The 15621-nt window shown below is 41.0% G+C and overlaps 1 protein-coding gene across 5 annotated transcripts in view; it reads left to right on the forward strand.

Annotated features, from left to right (window-relative positions):
- Positions 1-15156, forward strand: part of TGFBRAP1 (transforming growth factor beta receptor associated protein 1) — a 61390-nt gene extending 46234 nt beyond the window's left edge. For all 5 annotated transcript variants that reach the window (XM_043995231.1, XM_043995230.1, XM_043995232.1 and 2 more), the window contains 4 exons: positions 93-239; positions 1113-1272; positions 10324-10757; positions 12673-15156. In XM_043995231.1, the coding sequence (XP_043851166.1) occupies positions 93-239; positions 1113-1272; positions 10324-10757; positions 12673-12849 (918 nt within the window). In that variant the 3' untranslated portion in view covers positions 12850-15156. The remainder of the gene's footprint in view (positions 1-92; positions 240-1112; positions 1273-10323; positions 10758-12672) is intronic.
- The last annotated feature ends 465 nt before the right edge of the window (positions 15157-15621 follow it).

Consider the following 15621-nt stretch of genomic DNA (forward strand, 5'->3'; position numbering starts at 1 on the left):
CTTACATGAAGTATGAAATGGGCAGTAGCTAGAACAGGAAAGAACAAGGTGACTTTGACAAGCCTACTTTCTAAAATGTCACTTTATTTCAGGTTGGAGTTCAGATTTTTACCAAGAGACCTTTGGAAGAGCAGCAGAAAGATATCTTTAACCCAGATGACATCATCAACTGCCTTAAAAAATACCCTAAGTCTATTATCAAGTACCTGGAACATCTAGTTGTGGACAGGAGAGTACAAGTAAGTGCTTCAAGACTTTTTAGTCTGCTCTTTACAGTGCAGTTGATGCACTAGGTAAGAGGTTTGAGTGGATGACCTTGGGCATCCCTTCCAAGTCCAAGATTCCATGAAAAAAGGACAGCTACACTTTCACAGTAATTGTGGGAAGAGGCTGGGTTAGATTACAGAATTTCTTACACAGCACATTGAGTAAAATTGTACCAACTACCTCGTATACCATATGGGTACTAGATAAATACTTAATAGGCTATTTGGATGATTTCAAGAAGCCTGGGGACATGAAGACATTGAGGCATATCTTCTAATGATTTCATAGCTCACTCTTCTTCTCCCCTACTCTGCTCCCATTCCCACATTCAGCTTTTTTATTTTTCCATTCCCCATCTTCCTCTTGTTACTTCCTTGAAAAGAGTGAGGGAAGTTGTAAGTCTGGATAATTTGGCTTTCTTGTTTTTCTGTAACAATCTCTGGAATGATGATTTTATTTAAATCTTGCTACCTTCCTTTTAGAGTCTAAGTGAATCCTTATAAAAAATATTCCATTGCAAGAGGCAGATTTCTTCCCCTAAGACTTGTAATTCACCTTATTTATGTTGTGGCTTCTAGGATAGCTTTGGATTTCTAGAGGAGCTTCAAAGTCACAAGTTTGTCCTGTCTTATCCTTTATGATTTTCATAAAGGGGTTGGAGGTGGGGGAAATGCTTTATAAACCTTAAAATGCTGTGCCAGGTAAAGTGCTGTGGAAGTGTTTGTTAACTGATCTTAGTAATTTCAACTAAAAGGGGGTTGTTTTGATTCCTGTGGCAAGGTGTTTTTTTCTCATTCATATGTGCAGTGATGTATGTTTATTCATTATTTACTCCTTTTCTGCAGAAGGAAGAGTATCACACCCACTTAGCCATCCTGTATCTAGAAAAAGTCCTTCAGCAGAAGCCCAGTGCGAATGGTAACTGTGCTGAAGTGACTGAAACTCAGGCAAAACTACGGAGTCTGCTTCAAAAATCTGATCTGTACCGAGTCCACTGTCTGATAGGTAAGATCCACTTCATATCAAGAGCGTTCAGCATCCTCTCTGCTCACATCTGCAGAGCACTTTACAGTTACAAGCTGCTCTTTCCCTGGCTGCCCTTTGAGGCGAGTCATGAGGGTTCTCTTATTCCCACTTGATGCATGAGGGGGAAGTTCAGAGACTTGCTCAAGGTTATACAGCTACTCTAGTCTCTGAGCCCAGGCTTGAACCCAGGTCTTCAGAGTCCAGCATTCTTTTCTCTATTTCACAGCATCTTCTCCCACACATACACAGCTGCCTCTCTGAAGTTTCCAACTGTAGTCATATCTCACTTTGCACAAGGTCTTGCCCTTTGCCCAATTAATGTTGAATTGATTTGGATTTACAAGAAGCAGAGGTGTGGATATCTTAAGACTCTGCCCTACTCAGTATCTGTTTTCCAGGTTAAAGAATTGGCATAACTTGGTCACTGGCACTTCCTTGAATCTTAGCAAAAGATTCCACATTGAATATGTGTGGAACTTTCTTTGATGCTTGCATTACTTTTTTCTTCCGAATCTGACCTGGGAAAGTGGATTATAATACTTCTCCCTCCCCCACCCCAAAAAGTCATGGGCAAGGGAAGTTTAACTCTTTAGCAGTACTCTGACACTAATAGTTTTAGTCTTACATTTAAAAGCACCGGGGGCAGCTAGGTGGCGCAGTGGATAGAGCACTGGCCCTGGAGTCAGGAGTACCTGAGTTCAAATCCAGCCTCAGACACTTAACACTTACTAGCTGTGTGACTGTGGGCAAGTCACTTAACCCCAATTGCCTAAAAAAAAAAAAAAAACCAAAAACATTTAAAAGCACCAATGAGTCACACCGACACCTACTGACGCCGGCCATTTCCCAAGCTGCTGGGTGCTTTTGGAGGACATCAGAAAACCACTGACTAGGCAAGCTACAAGTTCATGCCAACCTCAGCTTGGACTTTTCATAAATCCTTTAATTAATCTTGGATTAACTTAATTGTATTTTTCATAGCAGCTGTTCCAAGCTTTCTGAAGCTACCAACTCCATCCCCATTCCCTTCTCCTTAAGCCAATGACTTGCCTCCTGCTTTTTTGGAAGTACAATTAAAAAATCTCTCTAATTTACTTAACCAGTAACTTTACCATATAGATCAGCTCAACAGTAGCCTGCTCCACTGGGGTGCTAAATGACTATTCTAGGGCTACAAACCAGTAGATTTGGTGGTAATAACTTCATTTGATGAACACTCCTTGTTGAATTCCATGGTTTCTTGCTTCAGTGAGTTACAAGATTTGTATTTGTTAATAAGTAAATTAATACAAATGATAGTTTTATAGTGATTTTTATTTGAAGGCCCTTAAAACATGCCTTGAGTGTTACAATCTGTCCTAAAACTCTGTTTTACATAGATTTGTTTATATGAGAGATGACTGCATCATATTTATATGGGAGATGACCTTATCTTCCTCACTCACTATATGACCCCAGGAGAATCACTCAACCCCTCTGAGCTTTGTTTCCTCTTCTCTAAAATGAGGAGAATAGCAATTGCCTTGCCTTCCTCACAGATGTGTTGTAAGGATCTGGTGAGATATGTTTGAAAGACCTTTGTAAACTCTAATACTCTGTGCAGATATAAGTGGGAGGTTTTCATTGTAATGTTATTGGTTAATATTATTAAAATTAATGGAGAGACAGCACAACATCATGGATAGAGGATTGGTCTCAGGTTCAAGAATTCATGGGTTCAAGCTCTGCCTCTGACCCTGGGCAAGTCACTTACCTTCAGGGTCTCAGGAGGTTTTCCAAGACTATAAGTTTGCAGCAAAGGTGCCAATTTGCTTTGGTGGAGGGAGTTTCCTCATCTCAGAGTTCCCTGTGCCATTGAAATTACAGGTCTGGTCCAAAAGAAAAGTGAACATAACTATATAATTAATCTTTTAAAAAAAAAAACTTTTGAGGAGCAGCTAGATGGCCCTGGAATCAGGAGGACCTGAGTTCAAATCTGACCTCAGACACTTAACACTTACTGGCTGCGTGACCCTGGGCAAGTCACTTAACCCCAGTCGCCTCGCCAAAAATAAATAAATGAATAAATAAAACCCCAAACCTTTTGGGTAAGTAAAAATAAGAATAAGTAGCTATATGTTTAATATTCAATAGAGTATTTTATAGAAAATAGATTATTAAAAATATTTGTTTCTAAAATGTGCTGGAAAGCTTCAGACTCTCTTGATATTCAAGACCTTCCGCATCGTTGGCCCCGAGATAGCTTTCTAGTTTGATCTCACACTGATCATCACACTGATGAATGCAACGCTGCAGCAATCAAACTGTACCCCCTTTCGTGTGCTTCCCTCTCCACTTTCTGTGCTCTTTCAAACACTGATTTCCTTGCCTGGAATGGCTCCACCTAGCCCCTCTTCCTTCTGTTTGAAGTCCTCTCTTCCTTCCAGCTCCAGTTCAGGCAGCGCACCTTCTGTGAAGCCTTCCATGCTTCTCACCAGCTGTGATAGTGTTCTCTTCAGACTTAACATAGCACTTTGTTTGGATCTTAGCATATTTGGCCATATGTTATACTTACTGTAGATGCCATAGCCCTCTAGTATATTGTAAGTGTAATGCCCCACAGCCAGTATGGTCTAGTAGAAAGAGCTCCAGATTGGGTGTCAGGGGACCGAGGTTCAGATCTTGTCTCTTCTATTTGTTACCTCTATAGCTTGGATAAATCACTGATTCTCTGCCTCAGTTTCCTCATTTGTAAAGTGAGGGGGTCAGACTAACTGGTCTCTTAGGTCCCCTCCAGCTCTTCTTGCCTTACATAGAGTAGACATCGAATTGTATCATGAGGCTATGTCTCATATATATGGAATGTATTAAGTACCAACTGAATCAGGGAACTCATCCTTAAGTACCTTACATTCTGCCAGAAAGCTATAACATGAAGATAAGGGGATAATTTGCAATGAGAGAGAGCACTAACAACTAGGGAAATTGAGAAGAGCTTGACTGAACCTTGAAGGAAGCTTACAATTACAAGAGGAAGGAATACATTGCAGGCATTGAGGGAAAGTCTGTATGAGGGCATGGAAAAATGAGGGAGTATCAAGTCTGGGAAACAATTAGTCAGACAGTTTGGCCAGAAAATATATTATGTGAAGAAGAGTAATACGAAATAAATCTGGAAGGGTAGATTGTGGAAGGTTTTTAATGCCAGCCTTAGAAGTATGTATTTTATCCTAGAGGTAATAAGGAGCCACCAAAAATTTGTGAGCAGGCTAATAACATGGTCAGATACTTTAAGAAGATGATTTTGGCAGCTGTTGGGAAGATTAATTGGGAAGAGAAAATGTAAAAGAAAGGAACCAAGGAACCACTAGGACGACATTGCAATTCCAGTCAAAAAATAAGGTGGTGGGGGCAGCTAGATGGCACAGTGGATAAAACACCGGCCCTGGATTTGGGAGGACCTGAGTTCAAGTCTGGCCTCAGACACTTGACACTTACTAGCTATGTGACCCTGGGCAAGTCACTTAACCCTCATTGCCCCGGAAAAAAAAAATAAGGTGGTAACTGTGTGATAGAAGAGGATGGATACAAGAAGCCAGGGTTCAATCAACAAGACTTGGCAACTGATTGAATGAAGGAGAGAAAGGAGTTAATTGGGTTTTTTTGGGTTTTTTGTTTTTTTTTTTTGTTTTGCGGGGCAATGGGGGTTAAGTGACTTGCCCAGGGTCACACAGCTAGTAAGTGTCAAGTGTCTGAGGCCGGATTTGAACTCAGGTACTCCTGAATCCAGGGCCGGCACCTTATCCACTGTACCACCTAGCTGCCCCGTTGAGGGGGAGAACCTTGTTGAGATGGAGAACCTTGGTGACTAGGAACATGAGAGTGCTTTCTGCAGACTGAGAGAAATTGAGATTTTACTCTGTTTGGGGGCAAGAGAACAAGTTCCATTCTAGATATGTTGAGTTTGAGAGGCCTTTGGGCAAACTAGGTGGGCATGTCTAGCAGACAGTTGATAAGAAAGATTAGGGCTGAATATAAAAATCTGCATATCATTAGAACAGAAAGCATAATTAAACAAGTGCTAACATTTATATGGGTCTTTAAGGAATTTGGGCCTTATAGTGATCATTTGAGGTAAGTATGACAAATAGTGTTATCCCCATTTTATTGATGAGGAAACTGAGTGCCCAGGTAGATTATCTGAGTTACCAGAGATCCCACAGCTACTAAGTGTCTAAGATGTGGGATTCAAACCTGGGTCTTCTTGACTCCAAGTCCAGCACTTCACAAGAGAGAAAGAGAGAGACAGACAGACAGACATACCAAGGAAAATTGAGCAGAAACAGATGTGTAGAAGAAAGCAGGAGAGCATATCTAGCATGTGGAGAGGTTTGTCAGAAATCAGTTAGATTGAGGGCTGAGAAAACACCATGGATGCATTGTGGGGAGGACAGTTTGAGTCCATAGTAGGATCAGAAGCCATATCACAAAGGATTAAGAAGTGTGTAGAGGTTCTTTGTCTCTATTCTTGGCTGGGGAAATCTGCTGAAGAGAACAGAAAAAGGGTTGGAGGGAGGCACGGATCAGCAGAACAGTTTTGGGGGTGGCTTGTGGAATTCATTATACACTTTTTAATAAAGTAGTATACTATGAGAATTAGGGTTTCATATGGGGTTCTCTTTTTTGTGTTCTGTGTTTATATAAATGCTCTTTTGGGTATTTAAGTTCAGAATAAAAAGATCATGAGGTATCGAAGTGGGAGCAATTTTTGTCCCTAAGAGTTTGACTATAAGAGAGAAGAAATATAGAATGAGCTTGAGGGTCCAGTAGAGTCAGAGGGTTTTTTGTTTTGTTTCATTTTTGATGATGGAGGGACCTGGGCCTGTTTGTAGCCAGCAGGAAATGATTAAATGGGCAAGCGTATATAGAAAGGAGGTATCAAGTAGAGGGAGTGGATTTGTCAAGGAAAAGGTCCACCTTTGTGCCAGATAGTGAAGCAGATGAGAGAGCAGAGCATAAGAGTTTGAACTGTGAAGCAGGGAGAAGAAAGCAACCATAGCTGAGAGCCATAGAAGTGAACTTGTCTACTGATAAGGCATGGGGAAGGCGTCTTAGGAGTCTTGAGACCAGTAGAGGGCAGCATCTGAAGGAGATACAGTGGAGTGTCATGATGGACAATACAAATGTTACTGTACAGCTCTCAGGGGCCCTTTGAGATTTTATCACATAAATTAGTTGTGGACTCAGCACAATTCTGCAGCTTCCTCAGATTTGCTGTCTCAGGCATGACAAGGTTTTTTCCAGATCTTTCCACCCTTCCTCAAACCTCCCATAACTGCTCTACACACACACACACACACACACACACACACACACACACACACACACACACACACACACATGCACGCGCGCGCTCTCTCTCTCTCTCTCTCTCTCTCTCTCTCTCTCTCTTTCTCTCTCTCTCCTGAAAACTTTGCCTCCTGTTTCACTGAAAAAATTGAAGCCATCTCTCTCCCCTTACATCATTCAGCTTCTCTGCCAGTATTTTCTCCTTAGCCCCTGTTTCACCTGAAGAAATGGTCCTCCTTGCCAAGGCAAACCCTTTCACCTGCACAAATGATCCTGTTTCTCCCCCTCTTCTACAAAAGATTGTCCCCTCCGTTATCCCCACTCATTAATCTTCAGTCTCTCCCTTTGTGTTGGATGTTTCTCTACTGCCTACAAACACACATGTCTCTATCTTCCTTAAAAAACAACAACATCATAACTTGACCCAACCCTGCTAAGTTATTGTCTTATACCTCCTCCCTTTCATGGCTAAACTCACTAAGAAGATCATCCATGCTCCCACTTCCTTCCTCTTCTCACTTTTTTTTTTTAATTCACTGCAGTCTGGCTTCTGAAATCATTGAACTGAAATTACTTTCTCTAGAATTACCAATGATCTCTTAATCACCAGATCTCACAGTCTTTTCTTAATGCTTATCCTTCCAGCTTTTTCTATTGTTGATCTTGTCCTACTCCTTGATAGTCTCTTCTAAGTTTTCATGATTCTGCTCCCTTGGCTCCCCTCCTACCTGACTATTTCTTCTTAGTCCCGTTTCCTGGATTCTCATCTAGGACATACCCACTAACCATGGGTACTTCAAGGCTTTGTCCAGGTTCCTCCTTTCCTATACTGTTTCACGTGGTGATCTTGTCAGCTTCCATGGATTCAGTCATTATTTCTGCAGGTGATTCTCAGATCCATTTATCCCGTCCTAGCCATTGTCCTGACCTCAAGTCTTGCATTTCTCACTGCCTGTTAGATATTTCAAACTGGATGTCTTTTAGACACCTCAAATTAAATATGTCCCAAACTAAACTCAGTATCTTCTCCCCAAGCTCTTCCTTCTTTCTCACTTCCTTATTTTACTGTATCTTATCTTTCCCATCACCCAGGCTCATAACCTAGGTGTAATCCTTGACTCTGCACTATCTCATCCTCCTATATTTAATTGGTTGACAAGTTCTGCCATGTCTGCCTTCAATAACATCTCATATATATCCCCTTTTCTCCTCTGACAGTTCTACCACCCTTCTGCAAGCCTTTGTCATTTCACATCTATTCTACTGTAGTAGCTTTTAGTTGGTTTCCCTGCTTCAGGTCTTCTCCATTCCAGTCTGACCTCCACTCATTTCTCAAATTGATCTTCCTAAAACATTGGTCTAATCATGTCAACCCCCATTCAATAAACTCCACTGGCTCCTTTTAACCAGGAGGATCAACTGTAAAATCCTCTGTTTGACCCCCCCCTATTGTTCCTGTCTTCTTGTACCTTACTCCTCTCTTGGTGCAGCTAGGTGGTGCAGTGGCTAGAGCACTGGCCCTGAAGTTGGAAGGACTTGAGTTCAAATCTGACTTACTAGCTGTGTGACCCTGGGCAAGTCACTTAACCTCAATTGCCTTAAACATCCAGGGCCATCTCCAGTCATCCTGATGTATATCTTGCTACTGGAGCCAGATGGATCTGTAGGAGAGAATGAGGTTGGTGACCTTGCACAGCCTATCCTCGCTTATATCCAATTCATTGTGAGTCATGACCTCATCCCAATGTCATGGTCCTCTTCAAGAATGAAGGACAACAACTCCTTCCCAAATCCTCAGTGATTCAGTGACACAGCCCTCCTTGCTGTTCTTCATACAAGATAGTCTTCAACTCCATGCTTCTCTGGATTCTCACGGCTGCCCCCACCCCTGGAATTCTCCACTTCTGACTTCTCTGGCTTCCCTCAAGTCCAAGCTAAAACCCCAGCTTCTGCAAGAAACCTTTGCCAATCTCTGTTAGTGCTAGAGCCTTTCTTTTAAGATTACCTCCAGTTTTGTGTGTGTGTATGTGTGTGTGATACACACAGAACATATACAAACACACATACAAATATGGGTATTTACATATGCAATGTATATTACATCATATACATATAGAAAGAGCTCACAGTCTAATGGGAGACAACATGTATACAGCTATGTCAAAACAAAAAATATGTGACCCAGAATGTACATATGCATACATATTATGTGTGTGTGACATCTGTCTTGTGTGTATGTAGTCATGTGCATGTTGTCTCTCCTATTAGTGTGTGAGTTCCTTGAGAGCAGGGATTGTTGGTCCCTTTCTTTGTATCCCTGTTGCTTAGCATAGTGTCTGGCATATAGTAGGCACTTAATAAATGTTGATTAACTCAAATAGGGAAGGGCCACTAGTGGAGAGGTAAGTGAAGGAAATAAGAGGGTTGAAGTTGGTCAAGGTATGTGCCATGAGGGGACAAGGGGGAAAGGGATTCAGGGTTAGAGGACAGCATAGAGTTGAACTGTTAAAGTCTCTGAAGGGGAGAAAGTGAGGCCAGAGTAGCTGTGATAGGCCGGGAAAACAGGGCATGCCATGGACACACTAAAAACAAGGAATATGCTAGGAAGGTCTTCAGCTTGTCCCATTCAAATCAGAGTGCCCTGTAACCATGTTCCGAAGCTCTGCTGTTTCCCCACCTGTCCTCAGAATATCTCGTTGTGATTGGGAGGGCCCTTTGTTACTGTTCCCATTTGATCCCTGTGGGATTGGAGGCACAGAAATGAAGTGCTGCTCATAGGTGATGCAAGGTAGAAATGGGATTGGAATTTAGGGTTTCAGGGCAGGTAGGTGGCGCAGTGGATAGAGCACTGGCCCTGGATTCAGGAGGACCTGAGTTCAAATCCAGCCTCAGACACTTGACACTTACTAGCCCTGGGCAAGTCACTTAACCCTAACTGCCTCACCAAAAAAAAAAAAAAAGAATTTAGGGTTTCCTTTTTCCATCAGATTGTGTTGCCTCTTCTAATTTGAAAGATTAGACTCTAGAAATACTAGAACATCTTTAGAAGTAATTTAAATATGTAGATTCACTAAATAAACTCATGTAACTTTCTGTCAAGGTATAGGACTAGGAGTCAGTGACTGGAAACCATGGGCCTTCTGTTCTTCCAGTATCTGCTAAAGGTGGGGAATGGAGAAGGGAATAAGCACATACGTAGCATTTCCTATGTGCCAAGGCACAGTGCTAGGTGCTTTACAGGTATTATCTCCTTTGATCCTCATTTGAGATGGCCGTTGTCTGTGGCAGTGGGAGACTTTCTATTAGTTTGCAGGTGAACTTGTAAACCCGAGTTCTCACTGGGACCTTTTCTCTGCTTAAATGTTTGATGTTCCTATTTGCAAAATTTTGAAAATGATCCATTTCAAGATTGCTTGTAATTGTAATAAAAAGAGTCTGTGTTATGCCAGGGGCTAAATGCCAAACCTGAAGGTGCATGGAAGCATTGACTTAGTCATCTAGGTGGCAGCATTTAGCAACATCTGTCTCTCTCCAGCTAGGTGTGTTTTCTGTAATGAATTTTGCTTTCCTATGTGCTTAAAGTAGAAAGCACAGGAAGGCGAGTGGAGTAGGATTGGAACTTAGGGAGAAGTGATATATTGTCCAAGTGCTCTTTTGGATTACATTTCCACCAGATTTTTAAACAGCTTGTTCCTTTGACAGAGAAAATCCAGGGGACCAGTCTTCACATGGAAAGTGCAATATTACATGGGAAACTGGAGGAACATGACAGGGCCCTGCACATCCTGGTGCATAAGCTAAAAGACTACTCTGCAGCAAAGGATTACTGCCTGTGGAGTTCACAGAGTAAAGGGCCTCCATACCGTCAGCAGCTCTTCCACATGCTGCTCTCTATTTACCTAAAGCCAGGACCCTCTGACTGTGACCTGGTCATGGCTGCTGTGGACCTCTTGAACCATCACGCCGCTGAGTTTGACGCAGCTCAGGTTTTACAGCTGGTGCCTGACACCTGGTCAGTTCAACTTCTGGCCCCTTTCCTTACCAGGGCCATGAGGGAAAGCCTTCACACCAAGAGGATGACTCAAGCTGCACTGGGCTTGGCCAAATCGGAAAACTTACTCTACAAACATGATAAGGTGAGGCGGTATTTTTGGCAGATCAGGTTTGACGGGGTCTGGGCAGAGTTGTGTTTGTTTTTGTTTTGCTCCTCATTCATAGGATCATGAGTTTAGAGCTGGAAGGGGCCTTAGAAATGATCAAATCCAGCCTTCTCATTTTACAAATGAGGAAACTGAGAGACAGGGAGGTTAAATAGTTTGCCCCAGGGTCACATGGTGGCAGCTAGGTGTTACAATGGATATTGCACTAGGCTTGGAGTCAGGAAAACTCATCTTCCAGGGGCAGCTAGGTGGCACAGCACCATCACTAGATTCAGGAGGACCTGAGTTCAAATACAGCCTCAGACACTTGACACTTACTAGTTGTGTGACCCTGGGCAAGTCACTTAACCCTCATTGCAAGACTTATCTTCCAGAATTCATATCTGGTCACACTAGCCGGCTGACCCTGGGCAAGTCACTTTACCCTGTTTACCTCAGTTTCCTTATCTGTAAAGTGAGCTTCAGAAGGAAATGGCAAACCATTCCAGTATCTCTGCCAAGAAAATGCCAAATGGGGCCATGAAGAGTCAGAGATGATTGAACTGATTAAACAGAGGGTCACACAGCTAGTCAGTATATGAAGCAGAAGTATAACCCAGGTCTTCCTGACTTCAGGTTCAACATGATGATGCCATACACCACACAGTTTGTTGTTAAGTTTATTAAAGTTAATGTTTATTAACAAGCTACTCCCTTTGCAATTTTTCCTCTCTGTATTCATGATAATTTAAAAATAAGTCCCCATTCAAACATGGCATTAATGGGATGGCAAGTAGGGAATGGGGAAGGAAGCAGCAACACGATGCATTTCTTCCCTCCTGGGAATGATCAGAAAGAGAAGTGTTAGGAAACAGTGCTTAAGCTCCTGAGAATTCCTTGTGTTCTTCCTAGAGGGCTTGCTGTTCCTCATGCAAAACTTTCCATCTCCCAACTCGAGACTTTTCCCTGGCTGTCTCCCATGACTGCAAGGCTTTCCCTCCTCTCCACCTCCTGATTTCCCATTTTCTTTAAGACTCACCTGAAGTACCATCTTCTACAGGAAAATTCCCAGTCCTCTTTAATTCTAGTGCCTTCCCTCTGAGGTTATCTTGAATTTATCCTGTATATACAGTTGATTTGTACAAAGTTCTTTGTAATGTTGTCTTCCCCATTAGATGGTGAGCATTTTGAAAGCAGAAGCCACCTTTTGCTTTTCTTTGTATCCATGTTTAATGACTGACTGACTGACTGACTGACTGACTGACTGACTGACTGACTGAGAGTAACAGTAGCTATACAATGTCAGTCTACTTGACAGTGCTTACATATGTAGATTGTACAGTCACTTTGCATTTTAGGAAACACAAGGCTCAGAGAAAGAATGAGTGAGACTGCTCCTGCAGCAGAAATGTCTCAGAACCTTTTCTGTACCACTAACTGGTTGTGTGGCCTTGGGGAAATTATTTTGCCTTCTGGGCCTCAGTTTCCTTACCTTGAAAATCAAAAGAGTCCAAGAGTCTATGGCCCTAGCTTTGGTTAAAATAACAGAAGGTTCAGAGTGGGATTGGAATGTTTTGGCCAACTGGAGCTATACACTTGACTGGCACTTGGCTCAGTTTTATAAAATTAAAAATTGTTTCATTAACTGATACCTAGCATTTATTCAGCACTTACTGTGTGCCAAGTACTGTGCTAAGTAATTATCTGTAACTTGTGGTTACAGTAAGTAGTTATATATACGTAGTATTTTGTACCAAGGTCTCATTTTATCTTAACATTTTCAAGAAACTGTTGATAAATCACTCACAGTAACCAATGGGTTGATGTATCTCTCCAGAAAACTGAAGAAGCAATATTTTGAAATGTTATTAGAAGACACTTAAATTTCATGGTCTTTATTTCCTTTTTGCAGATAAAATTAAAAGGAAGTCCAGTTCGTCTGTCAGACAAAAAGCTTTGCCAGATGTGCCAAAGTCCCTTTTGTGAGCCTGTGTTTGTTCGGTATCCGAATGGTGGTGTTGTCCACACTCATTGTGCTACAAACAGACACACGAACCCTAACTCGTCTAGCCCTGGCAATCGGACTTGAAAAAGGCACATTTGCACTTGCAAAAACATATTCCTTTACAAAATGTGCTGGATAAAAAGACCAGAGTACAGCTGCTCTTGACATCAAGATGAAGGGATCATACCCTGGGTGCTGGGAAGGTTTTAGTCTATGTGAAACATGAACATTTAATTGCTGATTTTTTTTTAATGAATGTAAATGAAAAATACCTTATCATAAATAGAGACATTCAAGAGTTAACTTCTCCTTGTACATAGTAATTGAAAACAAATATCTACTTTCTTCTGAAAGAAAAATGAGCCTTTCCTTTGTCATCAAGGCAAATTGTGGGGGAAGCCAGGACTGACTAATTCCTTTCTTTCTTTCAAGGAACATAAATTTGCACTGAAAATATTTTGCTATAATGTGACATGGTGATGAGGATGTCTTTTTTTTTTAAATCCAAGGAAGTGGTTAGTGTTTAGAGATCTTGTTGAATAGAGGGGCTCACATTGTGCCACCCACTCTCAAGATCCTGCATTAATCACAGTCAATACAGCACATCCATGTTTGGGGTCTACATCCATTTTTTTCAGGAATAGATCATGAACTGTACTTTTGCTTTGAAATTGCTGGCTTTGGCCAGCTCTTTGTTACTGCCCTCCTTTTCCCAACCCATTATTTTGATTGTCCAGATTTCCACTCAGCACTGGCCCTTGGGTTATTTTTTTTGTTTTTCTGCTCAATGGAATGTGATTGTATCCATTGGAAATGGATAATCTCTTATGTTTAAAAAAAAAACAACACAAGATACCTACCTTCAGGACTTCTAAGACAGTGGCAGTAATCAAGTCAGTCTACCTGCTTAGTGGTCAAGTTCCCATTCCTACATCCTATAAAAATATTTCCTCACCTACCTGTATGAAATTCTACAACTAACATTGGAGTAGAAGATTTTATTTTTAACTTAAATCATATTCACATTGACTTTTTGTTTGCCCCTAAACCCTTTTGATTTACTTAGGGTTGGTTGTTTTTGTTTTTGTTTTTGTTTTTTCTTCATTAACAATTTACCTCTTATCCAGAACTTGGACATAAAAAGGGAATCATTCAATGGGGGACAAATGGAATGTTGTCTTCATGAGATGCCTGTTTTGACCTCATGTATTTGGACAAGTGGTTCAGGAAAGCTGCCTTTGCACCGATGATGGAGAAATACTTTCCCTGATGAGTGCTTTGTCCACTACTACAAGGAAAAAAAAACCATAAGGCAGTCTTGCCTCCTGATATCTTCATACTTTTTTAACGTTTATTAATAAAACGTGAAAATGCTTCTCATTCTCAAAAGATTTGGAATTCATGTTGTGTTTTTGGCATAACGTTACTGATCATCTAAAGCCACTGTTATTACATTGTCCTCTTTTTTAGATTTATGCTAGGACACAGACTTGTGGTTACAGTTTTTAGTCAGAACTGGCATTCAAGAAAACCACCCATGCAGCTGTTACTTTGCAAAAACAAGCACTGTTTTGCTACTTGTGATAACTTAATGATACTAAATGGTGCCCTCCACGACCATTCATCCACTACAGACTTGTGAAGGTTTGCTGTTCAGCCCATTCCCAGTTCCATTACAAATGTTTCCTGTCCTAATTGTAATCTTCTGTTCCTTTCCCCTTTTCTAATTCCAAGTGGGTAAAAAACTAAGTATCACTACATCATCTGGGGGCAAGGGAAATGGTATCATTCTCTCAACTCACTGTGGCTCTGTTATCTGAAGAATAAATTATTAAGAAATTATGCTCTGTAGCTGGACTATATCAGATGTAAATTGACTTGTGATTCATTCAAAACCCGCTCATGAATTTTGCACAGCCGATGACTCTACTGCTTACAGAATGATGATGTTATTGCACATGTTGTAATTACAACTTGTGAGTTTGAATTTATGCTCCTTGGAGAATGGACACAAGGATGTGGAACACTGCACTTTTTAAAGTACTCCCTCCACAGGATGCACAGAAGTTTGGATAAGTCCTGGTGATGCTGTCATCATCTCTTTTCATTGAACAAACTATAGTCCTGCAAAACTTACTTTAAGTATACATTAGACAGATAGGAAACAAATTTGAACAGTTCTCCATTTCTACCCTATTAGGGTTTTGGCACAAAACAATGGTCTGCCTTGTGCAGAATTATCTTATACTTTGAAAGTAAATCCTTTCCTCTGTCTCCTTGCAGTCCTTTTTCTTATTTAATTATTTTTTTAATGAGGTTCCTCCTGGTAGGGCATCTACTGTTTTTGTAATCATGCTACTTTGTAGAACAATTAAAATGTTCATTCACTTATTCTTGCCAGTAGATTTTTGCATAACTCTTTGTTTCATTCAGCATGATCTAAATTGTTTACATTAATACTTCATGGGCAACAATGTGCTATTTTAATGAACTACTTATCTGCTATTGCCTATATAGTATTAATGTGTATAAAAGTTGTTATGTTTGCAGTAGAGAATGTCATCTGAACTTCAAGCTAAAAAGTTGATGTTCATAAGAACAATGAAACATGCTGCTACTTGAAAAGGGGGTGTGGGGCAGGCACAGTTTGTGAGCTGTGGTTTGTGATCAAGTTTATGCCTGTAATCCAACAAAGAGAACCCCTACTTTCTGCTTGCACTCTGCAGGAAACTTTTATCCTTGCTATTCTGTTTTTTGACTTCTGATTATGTCAGTGCACAGGGCCAGAAATACACAGAATGTACAAATGTAAACATATGGATTTTATTAAAATTCTTCTAATTCTTGTTTTTTTTC

This window comes from Dromiciops gliroides, chromosome 3 (assembly GCF_019393635.1).
Source record: "Dromiciops gliroides isolate mDroGli1 chromosome 3, mDroGli1.pri, whole genome shotgun sequence".
NCBI lineage: Eukaryota > Metazoa > Chordata > Mammalia > Microbiotheria > Microbiotheriidae > Dromiciops > Dromiciops gliroides.